This window comes from Taeniopygia guttata, chromosome 5, assembly GCF_048771995.1.
Source record: "Taeniopygia guttata chromosome 5, bTaeGut7.mat, whole genome shotgun sequence".
Taxonomy (NCBI): Eukaryota; Metazoa; Chordata; class Aves; order Passeriformes; family Estrildidae; genus Taeniopygia; species Taeniopygia guttata.
This window is the reverse complement of record NC_133030.1, coordinates 29385945-29400695: the sequence shown is the minus strand read 5'-3', so window position 1 is coordinate 29400695 and position 14751 is coordinate 29385945. Positions and strand designations below refer to the sequence as shown.

General features: G+C 38.2%; 1 protein-coding gene across 1 annotated transcript; it reads left to right on the top strand.

The window, feature by feature from the left end:
- The first annotated feature begins 577 nt into the window (after positions 1-577).
- PTGR2 (prostaglandin reductase 2) lies at positions 578-14203 on the top strand. Its single transcript, NM_001245728.1, is given in 11 exon segments — positions 578-611; positions 5308-5403; positions 6594-6712; positions 7025-7115; positions 7758-7949; positions 8842-9012; positions 9987-10196; positions 10623-10744; positions 11932-12019; positions 12747-12786; positions 14034-14203. Coding segments are annotated over 3 exon segments (171 nt in total). The 5' UTR covers positions 578-611; positions 5308-5366; the 3' UTR covers positions 7040-7115; positions 7758-7949; positions 8842-9012; positions 9987-10196; positions 10623-10744; positions 11932-12019; positions 12747-12786; positions 14034-14203.
- Positions 14204-14751: the final 548 nt, after the last annotated feature.

The following is a 14751-nucleotide window of genomic DNA, read 5'->3' as shown; positions in this document are numbered from 1 at the left end:
CAGGGATCCAGAGAAGAGCAATGGAGGTGGAGAAGGGTCTGGAGCAGAGGTGTGACGAGTGGCCGAGGGAGCTGGGGGAGTTTATCCTGAGGAAAAGCAGACTTGGCGGAAGATGTGGTGGGGAGAACCTTGCTGCGCTCTACAATTACCTGGAAGGAGATTGTAGCCATGTGAGGATTGGTCTCTCTTCCCAGGCAGCCAGCAACAGGACAAGAGGAGATGGCCTCAAGCTATGCCAGAAGAGGTTCAGGTTGGACATTATGAAGAATTTCTTTACTAAATGGTTTATTAAGCATTAACTGGGGTCTGGCTGCCTGTATGAACACTTTGTGTCCTGTCTAGTAGACAGGGTGTTCAGTGAAAGGTTGGTCTTGATGCTCTGGAGGCCTTTTCCAACTTTAATGTTTCTGTGTGATTATGCGATCCAGGGGACACCCACAGCCCCTCACAGCGCCGCGGCCGGGCTCGGGCCATCGCCGCTTTAAGCACGGGCCGCCTCAGCGTTTCCCTGTTTAAGGTCGGCGCGCGTGCGCGCGGGGCCGAGCCGTGCCGAGCCGGGCCGGGCGGGGCGGTGTGTGGGGCAGTGTGTGGGGCGCTCGGGTCGGCTCAAGGTGAGCAGGAGGTGTGGGCGAGCCGTAGTTCGGCCTGGGGGGCGCGTACTTGGTAGTGCTGTTACTCTCCTTGCCAGGAGTCGCGTCCTCAGGGATTAGCACGGCCTCGCTGCAGGGCAGGCGGGGGCACCGGTGCGGAAGAGGTTGGAAGAGGCTGCTGGCATTGCCCGATCCCTGCGACGCGAGCTGGAATCGAGCTTTACTGAGCCCCCCGATCAGAGCGTGTCCCGGGGCGGGGAGGCATTCCTGAGGAGAGGAGCGGAGCCTACCGCAGCCCCGGGCCGGCCTGTAGGACTGGGCCCCTGCGCTGCCTCTCCCGGGGTCTCTCTCCTGGGCTGCCCTACCTGCGGCTCGCGAATGTGGTAGTGGCTCGTCTGCAAGGCTCTCTTCAGGGGCTCTTCCACCTTTGACAGCACTGCTTCCCAGCTTGGTCTTTGGGCATTCCTGGATAGTCACTAGGCTCTCTGAGCCGGCTCTCGCGTGGAAGCCTGCAAATTGCATTACAGGCTTCTCAAAAAACCCATCGGGCAATGCTCCTGCCATCCTGGGAGCAATCTGCATTCCTTATGTGAAATTCTGCCAGGAAGAAATAGGCCAACTTCAAGATGTGGTACCTAACAGCTTTTACTTTTTTTTTTTTTTTTTTTTTTTTAAACACCTAAATCTGAAAAAGTAAAGTTTATACAGCCCTGTTGTATGTAGATATTAGTGTGTATACTTACTGAAACTTTTGATTTGTAGGTCAGTGAAATCTGAAAAAAAGCTGAAAGATATTAGGCTTCTTGGGGGTATAAAAAAAAGAGATGGCTGGATCAAGATCCTACTACTATTGTCTTTCCTTTTCATCTGCTTACATCTGCTTATTCCTTGGAGGAAAGATTGGAGCCTGCCCTCAACACTTATAGTGTGTCAGAAAATCCACATGAAGAAAACACTGGGAGAGACTTCTCATCAGAGAACATGGAACATCAGGAAATCTAAATTTATTGGTTCAGTTCGTGAAAGTACTTAGCTTTTTATGGCATGTGTTTTGCTCCATTCATGACAGTCAGTATTTATTCTGGCTTGCCATTAACAGTCATGAATTGTAGAGCTCCTTATTGGAGCTGGTGGAAACTTTGGTGCTTAATCCATTATGTTTGCTTTTCTATTTCCATTTATCTCACCTTGCCAGTTACAGTTGTCTCTTCTTGTTTTTTCACCAGTCATTCCCACCTCAGTTTGCTTGGTTGTCTCATTCGTTGTTCCCAGTTTCTTCAGTTCTCTCTCCCCGTTCTTTTTTGCTCTTCTCTCCTTTACTGGTCATTAAATTGCTATTCTTGTCACATTTCTCTGTTCTTACTGATTCCTAGTCCCAGTTCTTCCCATCTTTCCTTCTGCATGTTCCTCATTCACAATCATTCTTGAATTTTCTTTCTTTGAGTTTCCTTTGAGGATCCTTGCTCCAGCTATTTTGACATCACAGTTTCAGAGAACCTCCAGATCTTTTTCTCTGTTTAGATTGCCTGCCTTCTTCCTCCTTGCTGCCTGGGCCTGATACCTGTTCTTCCTTTTACTTTTTAACTAGTCTGCATCTGGCATGGGCTTTAATGACTTGGAAGCAGGTGACTTGTTTTGGCAAGGGTATAGGCAACTGAAAACTCTGCCTTATGGGCAATCTCTGAAACAAGAAGTTCTGGGAACCAAGTCCAGGGTAAACAAACTGCAGCATTTTAGTACTGAGGAATTTATTTAGCTTTTTAAAAGGAGTTGTCACATGTCTCTGAAACAGTGGGGAAGGAAAGACAAGGGGAGACAGAGATAAAACTGGGCTAAAACATTTGAAATTCCTCTGAGGATGCTGTTCTTGTGCTGCTTAATGCTCTTGATGTACTCATAGAGTGGATTAGGTGATTGGCATAGCATGTTGATGTTAAAGTTGGGATTTTTACTCTATTTGATTTGAAAAGTAAAACCAAATTAGAGTGGTTTTGTTTGGAAAAGCTAAAAAATTATAATTGTGTTGTCTTTTTAAGAAATAGTCAAAAAGATCCTGCACACTGGCACTATGCATGTATTGAAAAGAATTGTGTATATGATACAAATCCCCTTTATTTCACTTTTTAAAGAAAATCTGTTCTCATTTTCCAAAAGCTTTCTTCACAGTGCTTAAAGACGGTGCCTCTACTTATTTTCTTTAGTCACTTCTGTATTGTTTGTAATGTGAGGAAAGATTGATTCTTATTGTGTTACTGTGACCATTTGCTTCTGTGTTGGTGTTGCTACTTCCACTGTAGGTGCAGTCCTTGCATTTAGAAGTAAATGTCCATCTGCAGTGTTGTATTTGCTGTGGCAGCTGTCAGAGAATTAGTGACAATTCAGTTGCCAGTTTCACTTTTTGTCCACCCACTCACAGTATTTGGAAGATCTTAAAATTGAATCAGTACACAGGCTCCTCAAACAAAAGCTGTGAAAACAAACTGGGAAATAAACTGTGTGTTTTTGGTTTTTTTTTCCTTCAGAATGTCAGGAATTCAAAGAAGTAGTCTAAACTTACATTGGATAATTTTTCTACTTACATCTTTCTATGCTGCTCTGTATTGCTTTGTCTTCCTTTTAGTATGTTAATATCTTGATTTTTTTAAAATATAACTGGGTTTTTTTCCTCTGTATAATCACAGAAAGCAGATATTTCAGGAGTATGTTAGTAACAATAAAAATTATCTTCATCTTCTCTTGTTCAGATTGGGTTTTTGTGTTTGCATAATACACATATTTCGTTTCAGCCTAACAAAAATGGAGTCAGCAGTTTTGACAGTGGACTGCTCTGTAAGGCATGAGCTGTACAGCAATTCTGCCTGCTCTGTGTGGTTTATAAACAGAGGCTCAAACCTCAGCCATGGGTATGGATAGTATATATTGAGGAGTGATGTGGCCAGATTTCATGTCAGATGCTGTTGGTTTATATTCACTGCATTCTTAATTCATTGTTTCTGCACGGAGCAGTTTGATTAGTGGTTATAAACTTCAGCTTAGTTGCAAATGTGTGCAAATCATTTACTAGAGTAGGCTTGTCCTTTTAAACTGCACTAGGCACATCTGACAGTTTATAACATGCTCGTTGTATTAGCAGAAATTCTCAGGTGCTGAATCAATTCCTCTGAGGATAACAATTGTACTACTTGAATGTAATTTTGTTGGGCAGGTGTTATCAGGAAGAATTTTGAGTTTTATTCTGAAAAATATTCTGTAAAACAAATCCAGAGTGATGTGCCCGTGATCACATAGGAAGTCCATAGCTGAGTACAGTGCTGAACCTAACATCTGCCGAAGTTTCTCTTAGGCCATCCTTCCTGTTAGGGTTTTACATTATTTATGTTCTAGAGATTGTATCAGCTGTGTGGGTATAAAGATGGATTTTTCCTTTTGCTGTAGACTGTTGTTCTACACCATATTGTCCAAAGAACTCTGCAAGTCACTTGTTGTTCAGCATTATGTGTAAAGACACATTTGAGATTCATTCCTTGTAGCATCCTTAGGTATTGAAATACTGGAAAGAAATTCACTGTTTATTAACTTTTCCTAAATAAGTAGCTTTTCAAGTGCAAACACAATAAAATGTTAAAGCTCGATCTGTTTCTTTAACAAGATACTTGTGGTTTGAGTCAGCTGTGTGTTTTAGAGCAGAGGGATGGCCAGGGTTGTGTACATTTTCTCCTAATAACTTTTTAATTGTTTTTCAGCATTCGAGACTATAGTTCTTGATGGTTTGTGAGTGCTGTTATGTGAGCGCTGTAGCAGTACAGCAAAAGGTTCTGTATTTTGCAGTATTCAAAGAATAAAGGTGTTGGATAAGTGGTGATGATGTACTTTTACTAGGCTCATCTTTTAGATTTGCTCCAATTTGCTGTTCATCAGCAAAATAATCATTATGACAAAGATGTCAGCTATCATGTTTCATTCCTTAATGCCCTTTGTTCGTATGGAGGTTGTTCATTTATGGCTCTTGGCTGAAAATAGCAGTCACATTTTTATTTTGTATTAAATATGAAAGCATGTGGGATCATGTTTTTTTTCCTGTTAAATCAGAGTAATTTCCTCTTAATAACTTTGGGTCTCACAAGTGCAAAATCACAGATTTGCAATCCTCTTTTAAACTGTTGAAATTCAGGGGGAAATTTTTCTGTAGAACAGATTGAATGATGATCTCATTCTTTCTCATCTCTGGGCACTGCTAATAGAAAGAATTGCTTTTTCTTACAAAACATCTTACACAACAATATCTTTTTATGAGGTACCTGCAGACTGCTATTCTGGTGTGCCTGCACACCTTTTATTGAGTGGTGCCTGACTTTGTGTGCAAAGCTGCCTCTGTATCTGTTAGGTGGGAACGGGGTGTTCTCAATCAGCACAGGAAAGCTAATCAGACACCTCTCCCTCTGCCTGGTGGGGGCTGGTGATGGTCCTACAAGGAGCATGGTGCATTACAGTTTTCCTTCTTTCCAGCAGGTGTTACTGTGACACTGTATAAGTCAGAACTTTAGTAAAATAAACAGGGAAACTCCTTATTCACATGTTGTTTAGTTGGTTTATATGATTCTTTATATCTTCCTTGGGCATGGATGCTGAAGTTGGGGAGGTCTGTTTTTCATCTCCAGTTTCCAAATTGCTGAGTACTTTGCCTCATATTCTTTTTTCAAAAAAATTTATGTTTCAGGCCTTCAAGTAACACTTTCTTTTGTAGAAATCCAGTGTGAAATTACTGCAAAAGCAGAGATGATTATACAAAGAGTAGTGCTGAATTCACGGCCTGGTATGTATTTCTCTCCACTAAAAAAAGCAATTGTTTGTTCTAATTGTCAGTGCTCAAAAATTATGAGAGTAGAAACAGACACTAATTTGAGATATTGACGTTTATATATCTTAATATTGTATGCAGCAATAAAGTTTATTTAAAGTCCATTTATTTATATATAAAGTTATCAATTTCCATTAATATAAATAAATATATATGTAATAAATTTGTGTTTATTAATAAATGTAAATTGTATTACTATAGATACATTTCTATTAAATATATAACATATATTTGAACTGCATTTGTTTAGTCTGTATATGCACATTTCTAAAATGGGTGAGAAAAAAGGGTTAACATGTAATACATGAGAAAGCTCTTAAGTGTAGGGGCTGAAAGTGAAGAAAGATTAGGGCATGTGACATTTTAGTTCTCACGTTTATTCTTTTTGCATTTTAAGAGATGTCTAAAATATTTTGTTACTATTAATTTTTGTTTCTGTGTAGTAAATATTGAATCTTTTGTTTCTCTTGTGTTTCAAAGGGTTTGTTTTTTAAGTTTACACTGTTGAGGTTTTGTTTACACAAAATGCTTGCATATTTGCCTTGTTATGGATCAGCACCGTATTCTGAGGAGTGAGTTCATAAATTTGGTGTAGAAGACATTAAGTTTTGGAGGGAGTATTGTGTGCTGCTTAATGGTAAACTAGTTTCAAGCATGAAAAACTATTGTGTGACCTGCAATTAAGTCTTTCAAATGGTGTAGCAGGAGCCTGCTCTAGCTGTGCAGTCTCTCTGATCTAAAATAGGTAAGGCTGTCTGGCTGTCTCAGCACTGCCTCAGAACTGTTGTTCCAGTTGTCTGATTGATCTGCTGTGTGTGGTACCAACTTGAGGATGAAGCCTCCAGTTCTGGGGTCCTTGCCACAGTTTTATGGATATTTCTGGGAGGCTTTAATGTAAGGAAGTCTCTGTGAAAGGATGCCCTTGAAGAATGTGCATGTGCAGTGGCTGCAATCTGTATTCCCTGAGTCTCACTTGAGTCAGAAGAGGCAGAAAGGCAAGAGTAGTTGGTTGTAATTTTACACCTGAGTAAATATATAACCTAATTTATTTTAAAAAGGACTGCCTTTAAAAAAGGCCTTCCCCTGTTGATTAAGGGAAGTTCTGTATTGATTAATTTATTTTTTTAATTCTAATATAACTCTAGGTAAGAATGGAGTGCCAGTGGCTGAAAACTTCCGACTGGAGCAAAGTACAATAGCAGATACAGTTCCAGCAGGACATGTGCTTGTTAAAACTCTCTATCTCTCAGTGGACCCCTACATGGTAGGTGATGGACTTAAAGCTAAGCCAGATTTAGATTTTTTAAGTATCTTCAACTCTTTAAGTACCTGTCATGATGCTTAACACCAAAGTTACCAATTACAGAACAAATATATATGTAGTGTTACACAGTAATTGTGTTAATTCTGATGGAGTTACCTTGGGAAGGAATTTGGCATTAATATGCTTGGGATATATACAGGAATTTTTATTGGACCAGGAATAGACTGTAAGCCCTAGTATGCCATTACAGATTTGTTTGTGTCAGCTTTTTCTGAACTTGGCCTTTTTTATTTATTTTTTTTTTCAATTCAGGCAAAATTACAGTAATCATGTGGCGTAGAGAATTGTGGGTTGAAATGGAAGTGAAGGTAGAAGAAGAACCAGACAGATACAGTCTGTAAAAGTATGTTACAAAGAGAATTCTGATCATTTATTCCCTCCATAGATGATGATAGTAGAAAAAAAAACAGTCTAGATTTCAGGAAAGTACATTTAGTATGAGAATTAAGGAAAAGTTTAAGAATCCTGAAATACTGGCTACATGGGAAACTGCAAAGAAAATATGTCCCATTTCAAGATGTTTCATTAAACAGATCTCTGTCAGGGATGGTCTATGTATATTTGACTGCCCTTCAGTGCAGAGGCATAGACTAAATGACTCATGGCATTCTTTTTCAATCTTGTATTTCTTGCAATCCTTCAGTTGAGGAATGGCATTTGTAGGGTTCTCATCAGACCCAAGCCAGTCGTTGTTAGTCGTGCTGGTGCCTTTGAGCCAACTTTTCAACAGCTTTGAGTCTGTAGAATATGTTGGCTTTGGTAACACTGCTGGAGGAGATCAGGGTGGTCTATCCTCTGTTTGTACTAAACAAACAAAGGGAAATAGTGATCTAAGAAAAGATTATGAATACTTGGGGTTTATTGAGAGATTTTTGAGTAGCCCTTTGTGTTTGAAGTTCAGAACCCATCTTCATCCCCCACCCAACTTGAAATGATAAACAAGTTGTGTTCCATCAGAGCTTTTCATTAAAGCCTTGTCTTTCAGCGCTGCCGGATGAATGAGGACACGGGCTCGGATTACCTGCAGCCCTGGCAGCTGTCTGAAGTTGCTGACGGTGGGGGCATCGGGGTAGTGGAGGAGAGCAAGCACCATAACCTTGCTAAAGGAGACTTTGTAACTTCCTTCACTTGGCCCTGGCAGACAGCGGCAATTCTTGATGGAGACTCGCTACAAAAGGTAGTATCAATGCAAAGCCCAGGTTGTGACTGTTTTTTCCCTGAACCCTTTCCCCCCCAACCTCTTTTTTCCCTAAATAGCTGCTAATGACACTATTTTTTAATGCAAGAGAAGCATACTTATAGAAGCAATTAGTTCTCAAAATGCAGATCAACTCATAGATGCCAAGATTTATAGAAATTTCTTTTTTTTCATAACAATTTTGCTGGTTAATAGACAGGCCAGTATTATTTTAATTGTTGTTTTAAAAAAAAAAACAACCCTGAAGCTTCTTCAGTTAAATAATTCTCTTAAATATTTTAATTCTAATAGAACTTGTTCATGAGAATGTAACTGTAAGACATGAAAGGCTTTAGGTATATTTATTTTTCTTACGTATGTTAGTAAAAGCTTTTAACCTGAGCTTTTATATTCACATAAGGAAGGGTATTCAATGTTAAGTTGAAAGTGGAAAGGTTTCACTGTGTAATAGAAATTGTGTTGATTGTTCTCTTGCAACAGAGGTTTGGGAATTTATACTTTCCAATAAGCTCCTTCCTTTAGGACTCTTTGTCAGTGATCTGCAAACACCGTATTTGATGAAATGGTGCATTTTTATCCTTTTATGCTAGCATAGGGATGGTTTACCATTGTTGGAAACTTCTTATCTCCCAACTGCTTTTTAACACTTCCATAATTTAATTTTTTGTGAGTTACTTTGTCTAAAATCTTTTTCTAAAACCACAGAGACATTTTTGTACAGACTTTTTAGAATAGAGCTAGAGATGGCTCATCCCTACCAGTTTTACCTTGTCTGGTAAATATCCTGAATTAGTTTTCTACCTTCAGGCAGTCAAAAAGCAAAACCTCACCTTAGAAACAGATGACCTCCTACCTACTTTCTGTTCTGCAGCTGGTACCACAGCTTGTAAATGGACGCCTTTCCTACTTTCTGGGTGCAGCTGGCATCACAGGGCTGACGGCCCTGTTGGGAATCAGGGAGAAGGGACATGTGGCTGCAGGTGCAAGTCAGACCATGGTGGTGAGCGGAGCCGCCGGTGCCTGCGGCTCTTTGGCTGGCCAGGTAGGTTTAGGGCATACAAACTTTGTTAGCAAGTTTTGTCTTCTGAAACATTCTGGTTATTAAATATGCAGATAAAATCTTTGTAAACATGAGCAGGTATGACCCTGTGGGAATGGCCAGTTTCACAGATTTGGCACACACTCTTACTGTGAAAGACTTGATGTATGAAACTCAAGTTTCATGAAATAGGAAGAGAACACAGATGGTAGTGATTACTTGTTGCTAGTACCAGTAAAATAGATGGTGTATATATACATGTATTTATTATACATTTCTATGGTAGCCTGCCATCCCCACACTGGATTGACTGGAGACTTTCATTTTTTTTCGCTGTTGGAAAATAGTAATGTGATAAACTCTTTGTGCTGTGTTCCATGACATCCTTTGTGTTTTGAGATTTAGAGTCCTTTTATCCTCTGCTTTGCAGAACCTGTTTGGAGAGTGTTTGTGCATATCTACAAATATCTCTCTAGATAGTATATATACACAAACAAAATTGATATTAAGCAAACTTTAGACCTACTAATAAAGAGAAGCTATGAAAAAAGAATGCTTGAGCAAGTCTATGAAGATTGTATTTAAATCAATTATTGTCTAATTTTTTTTTCCTTTTATTAGTTATGTTATGGTACTTGGCAGATTATAATTTTCTACTATATTTGGTTCTCTAGTACTGGCAGTCATTGGTGATTATACAAACACAGTCTTCTGCAGTCAGTGGGCTTGAAAAGATGGCAAATTTTGATTGTACCTGCCCCATGTGTAGTTAAGAGGAGGGAATGATGAGGCAATTGTGTCACATGAGATGGGAGCATTTGCTGCCTGGGGTTTAGTGGGATGGGAATAACTGCAACACCCCTTAGGACCCCCTTCCTTCCACTGGTACTTTTATGCAAGTTAATGATCTAATTTGTCTTTATTGTTTGGAGTTTTTGGTTGGTTTGTTTATTTGTTTTTTAACTGTGTGCCTGCAGATTGGCCGTCTGGAGGGCTGCTCTAGAGTGGTGGGGATTGCTGGCACAGATGAAAAGTGCTCCATTTTGGTCCAAGAAATGGGGTTTGATGCTGCTATCAATTACAAGAAGGGGGATGTGGCAAAACAGCTACGTGAACTCTGCCCAGGTGGCGTGGATGTTTACTTTGACAATGTTGGTGGAGACATCAGTGATACAGTTATAAATCAGGTGATTATTCCAGCTGTCAGGTTTATTCTAGTCATTTTCCAATGTCTGCATGCCCAGCTTTCAATTAATTAATACTGGAGTCCAGCCTGTAATTTAACTGATAATAACAGCAGGCTTCCACTTCAGTGATCAATTTCAGGTGCTCATTCTGGGGGCCCACATGAAGATAACAATTTCCTATATTCCTTCTATTTAGTGCCTTTTAAAATTACACTAGGCTGTTTAGCAGTTATTTTCTCACTATTGCCTTGCATTTTTACCTGTTTTAATGTTGTCATAGATTGAATGGGACTGCATGCAATTCTCCCATTCTTTTATAGGAAATGTAGCTAGTGAAAATTTTGCAATAACATCTATTGCATCTGAAAAATTTAGTTACTGAGACTGAGGAATGCCATTTTTGTCACTTTATGCTGTCCCAAACAGATGAATCAGAACAGCCATATCATCCTGTGTGGACAGATTTCTCAGTATAACAAAGATGTGCCTTATCCCCCTCCACTGCCTCCTGACATAGAAAAAATACAGAAAGAAAGGAACATCACAAGGTACATTTCTCCTCCAGAACTTGTGACCAGGTTCCAGGTAGATTGTTCATATGATGTTTGTAAGATAGTCTGTAATCTGCAGTAGCCACTTGTAATTGGAACAGAATGTTGCCATGCCTAAAAAGGAAAATACAATCATGATATCAGTAGATCCTTTCCCTTACATTTATCTTTTTCAGCATAAAAATGGGAAAGGATGTTTTTATATAGAATCATAGATGTCAGTTGTTACATTTTGTTTGAGGTTGCTTGATTTAGTCCTTTAATCCCTGACAATTCTTTAGTACAAGGGAAGGTGTTGCCATAGTTCTGTTCTCAGATGTGCAAAGTACCTTCTTTCAAAATGTTCAGACATAAGGCTGCAGCTGATGCAGTGATTTTATTGAAACTGCATTTTTAGTATTTGAGAGGTTATTAGATAATGCAACTAGGTGTGACAGATAGATATAGGTAAAACATTTTCATTATGTTCTGACTCTGAATTGCTGAATTTCCTCTTAGGATTCTGATGGAACTAAGGCAGAGATTAGGAGGAGAATCTTAGATTTTTCAGTCTTTGCTCTGTGGGACATTTGGGAGACTTGATTCCTGTGCAAATCAATTTATCTCTTCTAATTAAAATCTTTCCTTGTCCCTGTTACTGCTGTCCGCCCTTTTAAAAAATGAAAAAATTAGTAAAATACACCATGCATAGTAGAATGCAGTGGAGAATTTAGTCAGTATGTCCCTACAAGTAATTATAATTTTTGATGATAATTTCCATTTCTCATTTGCTATAGAAAGCTGTGACAGCAGGATATGCAGAATTGTGGGGAACCTGAAAATTAAGTTAGTCTCACTGTCTGGTTGTAGGTTCACTAATTATTCTCCCTACCACTTAAAGAAAAAAAAGGTAAAAAAATAATAAGAATTTGGTTACATTTTTTAGATGTTTACTTATTTTGGTGATACTACTTTACTCCTTGATTTTTATTACTCTTCTCTCTGATACTTGAAGAAAATTTACTGTCATGCTCCCACTGCAGGAAGTTGTCCCAACAAACTGGCATAGCCTTGAGTTATTTCTTTATAATTCGTGCTCATAACCCTTCAGTTTCAACAAGGCTGTTTTCTGAAAAGATTTTTAAAGATTTTCAAGTACATTGACCTAAGTTTCTTAAACCAAAGCTCATCCTTTTCTTTCACAGGGAAAGATTCTTGGTGTTGAACTACATGGACAAACAAGAAGCTAGTGTATTACAACTCTGCCAGTGGATCCAAGAAGGTAAACTGAAGGTGAGAACTTCTAGGTTTAATCTATGGCCTTTGATACTCTCTCCTACTACAAGAGGACTAATATCTTTTTCTCTGGCTCTCTTACTGTGCCTCAGGATTGAACAGACCTTTTAAAACAAGTGTAAGTATAATTGAAAGCTTATTAGGTAGCACCATATTCAAAGGTACTTGCTGAGAATGGTCTGACCATAGTATGACTGACATCTGATTACATGCTGCTCGTGTCTGTATTCTTTATTTCAGCATAGGGTGCAAGTGCTTTTTTACTTAAAGATTCAGACTTTCAAAAATATCTACTTTCAAATATCCAATGAGTTAAGTGTCCTGAATGCTTTTGAGGATCTTGTTGGAAATTTTACTTTAAGCTTTATAATCACTCTTTATTACTTTGTAATGAGTACAGGCTTAATTGTGCCTTCCCTGCAAAGTCTTTCTGAATTAGTTTTGTTTCTTCAAGTGATCAGTAATCTTCCTGGGAAAATACCAAGACATTAAATTTTGGTAGGGGCAGGGATCTCATTGAAGAATTAACCCACTTGCAAATTTATCAGAAAATATTCACGCCTCTCTTGATGAAAGAATCTGGTCCAAACAGAGCCCTGTCTATTGTAGTGAGAAAAGTCTTTAGATTTTGGTGGTTTCTGTACCAGTTCCTTGGCATGTTTCTAAGAAATGTGAAATGCTCTCTTGTTTGAGGAAAACTGAAAGGACTTGTTTGCATTGACAGGTCAGAGAGACTGTGGTAGAAGGCTTAGCAAACATCGGTGGTAAGATATTTACATCATTTTTGAAGAATAATGACCTGATTATATACAATGACATTAGATGTTAACTAACTCCTTTGTTTCATTTGCCAATTTATATTTTTGTATTTTATCAAAAACATTTTTATGTTATAATAATTTTTTTCACTAATTATTATAATGTTCTGTAAGAGAATTATTGTATATTTAAAAGATCAGTGCATATAAATTTAGATTTTGTTGTTGTTTAGGTACTGAGAGGAATTTATTCTTAGCCTGCTACCTTAGCAGCTGGTGATAGTCATCCTGATCTTAGAGGTTTAAAGTGCTGCCCCTTTCTTTGAACTTGTGTGTAAGGAAATGCTTTTTTTAAGTTCTTGAACTTATACTTTAAAAACACAATATCTAACAGAGGTTGTTATTGGATTTGCTAACAAAAAAAATTTAAAAGTATACAGAAGAAAGGACAAAGTATCTTACTAAAGAAAGTAAAAATTAATTTATTTTAAAAGAACAAAATGTTCTGTAGTCTGTTCAAAGTATCTGTAATAAAGGACATACAAAAATGAAGGGGTGACATGGTGGCATGAGCCATGTGATGTGTTGTAAAAATGCTTCCATTTCAAGGAAGAGGCAAGAATATGATTTAGTCCATTTGGGCATTAGTCGCACAAGATTGAAATGTAGTAGAATTAAGTGATAACTAAATCACATATATTTCCATTTATTCTATTAATTGCTAATTCCTCCTTACTGGTATACATATGTATTTTAAAGTAACTTGGTCAAATATATGAGTCATATATCATACTTTCATACTTTGTTTACTCAAAGATATATTCTTTTGTACCAGCTTCTCCCACTATTTTACAATATTTATAAACCTTTTCTTTCACAAATGTTTGTGTGACCCACAGCATTTGTGGGTTGTCCAGTTATGCCCTGTCTCTTTCCTGTTTGTGTGATATATCACAAAGCAGTAAATGTAGTTTTTAATTTGTACAGGGTAAAACAGTAGCTTACAGATAATTTTTTTTTAATTATTACACAAAGCTGCCCTTAGCAGTTTATTACAGGCTAATTGTTTTTTTTTTTAATCCCCTCCTTAATTTATAACATGATTAAGGATAAATATTATTAGGTCCAAAGTGCTATCTCTCCCTTTTAGGGAGCTGCTTAATACATTTGCTTCTACGATTTTTGGTTTCTTTTTTAGAAGCTACTTGGCTTGTTTTGCTTGGCATTAACGTATTTCATTATTTCTCTTGAAGCTGCTTTCCAGTCCATGATGAATGGAGGCAATATTGGAAAACAGATCGTCTCAGTTTCGAAGTAAAAGTCATTGGTTCAAGAAAAGTAATAGCATTCTGTCTCTAACAGTGAGCAAGCTTTTACTTATACTAAGTGCCATTTCTTAAATAAACCATTAAGTTGCTCTGTATGTACTGAAAACAGAGATTTTGGGATGCTAATAAATTAAATTGAACTGGAAACAGCAATGCAATCATATATACTCAAAATGAGTAATGCATTCTTGACATGATTTTGACAGTTGCCACCTACACTTGCAGATATTTAATGGGCGTGGTTTAGAAGAACATCCTGTGTTGTCCCAAGCACAGGCTTATCACCTGGTTGGTGTGTGACACCCCTTCACACACCAAGGTGAGGAATTCCTATTTCTTTATTGTATTCTGTGGAAACTAGGAAATTAGAGGGCAACCCACAAAAGTCTGGCTCATCACCATCAAAACTTTACACTATTTGCACATTTTAGCAAACAAAGCCATCAGTTTTCATTGGTTACAATTGATGTAGCTTTCTCATTAATTACTACTCAGATCTTTATATGCCAGTTATAGCTCTTTCTTCTCATGCTAATTATTGCACATGTACACTTCTTCCCCCCATTCCATTTGGGGATCTGTTTTAACTTGGTGGTCAGGGGGTCACTGGTTTTGATCTCCCCTGCCAGGATTACCTTTCCCC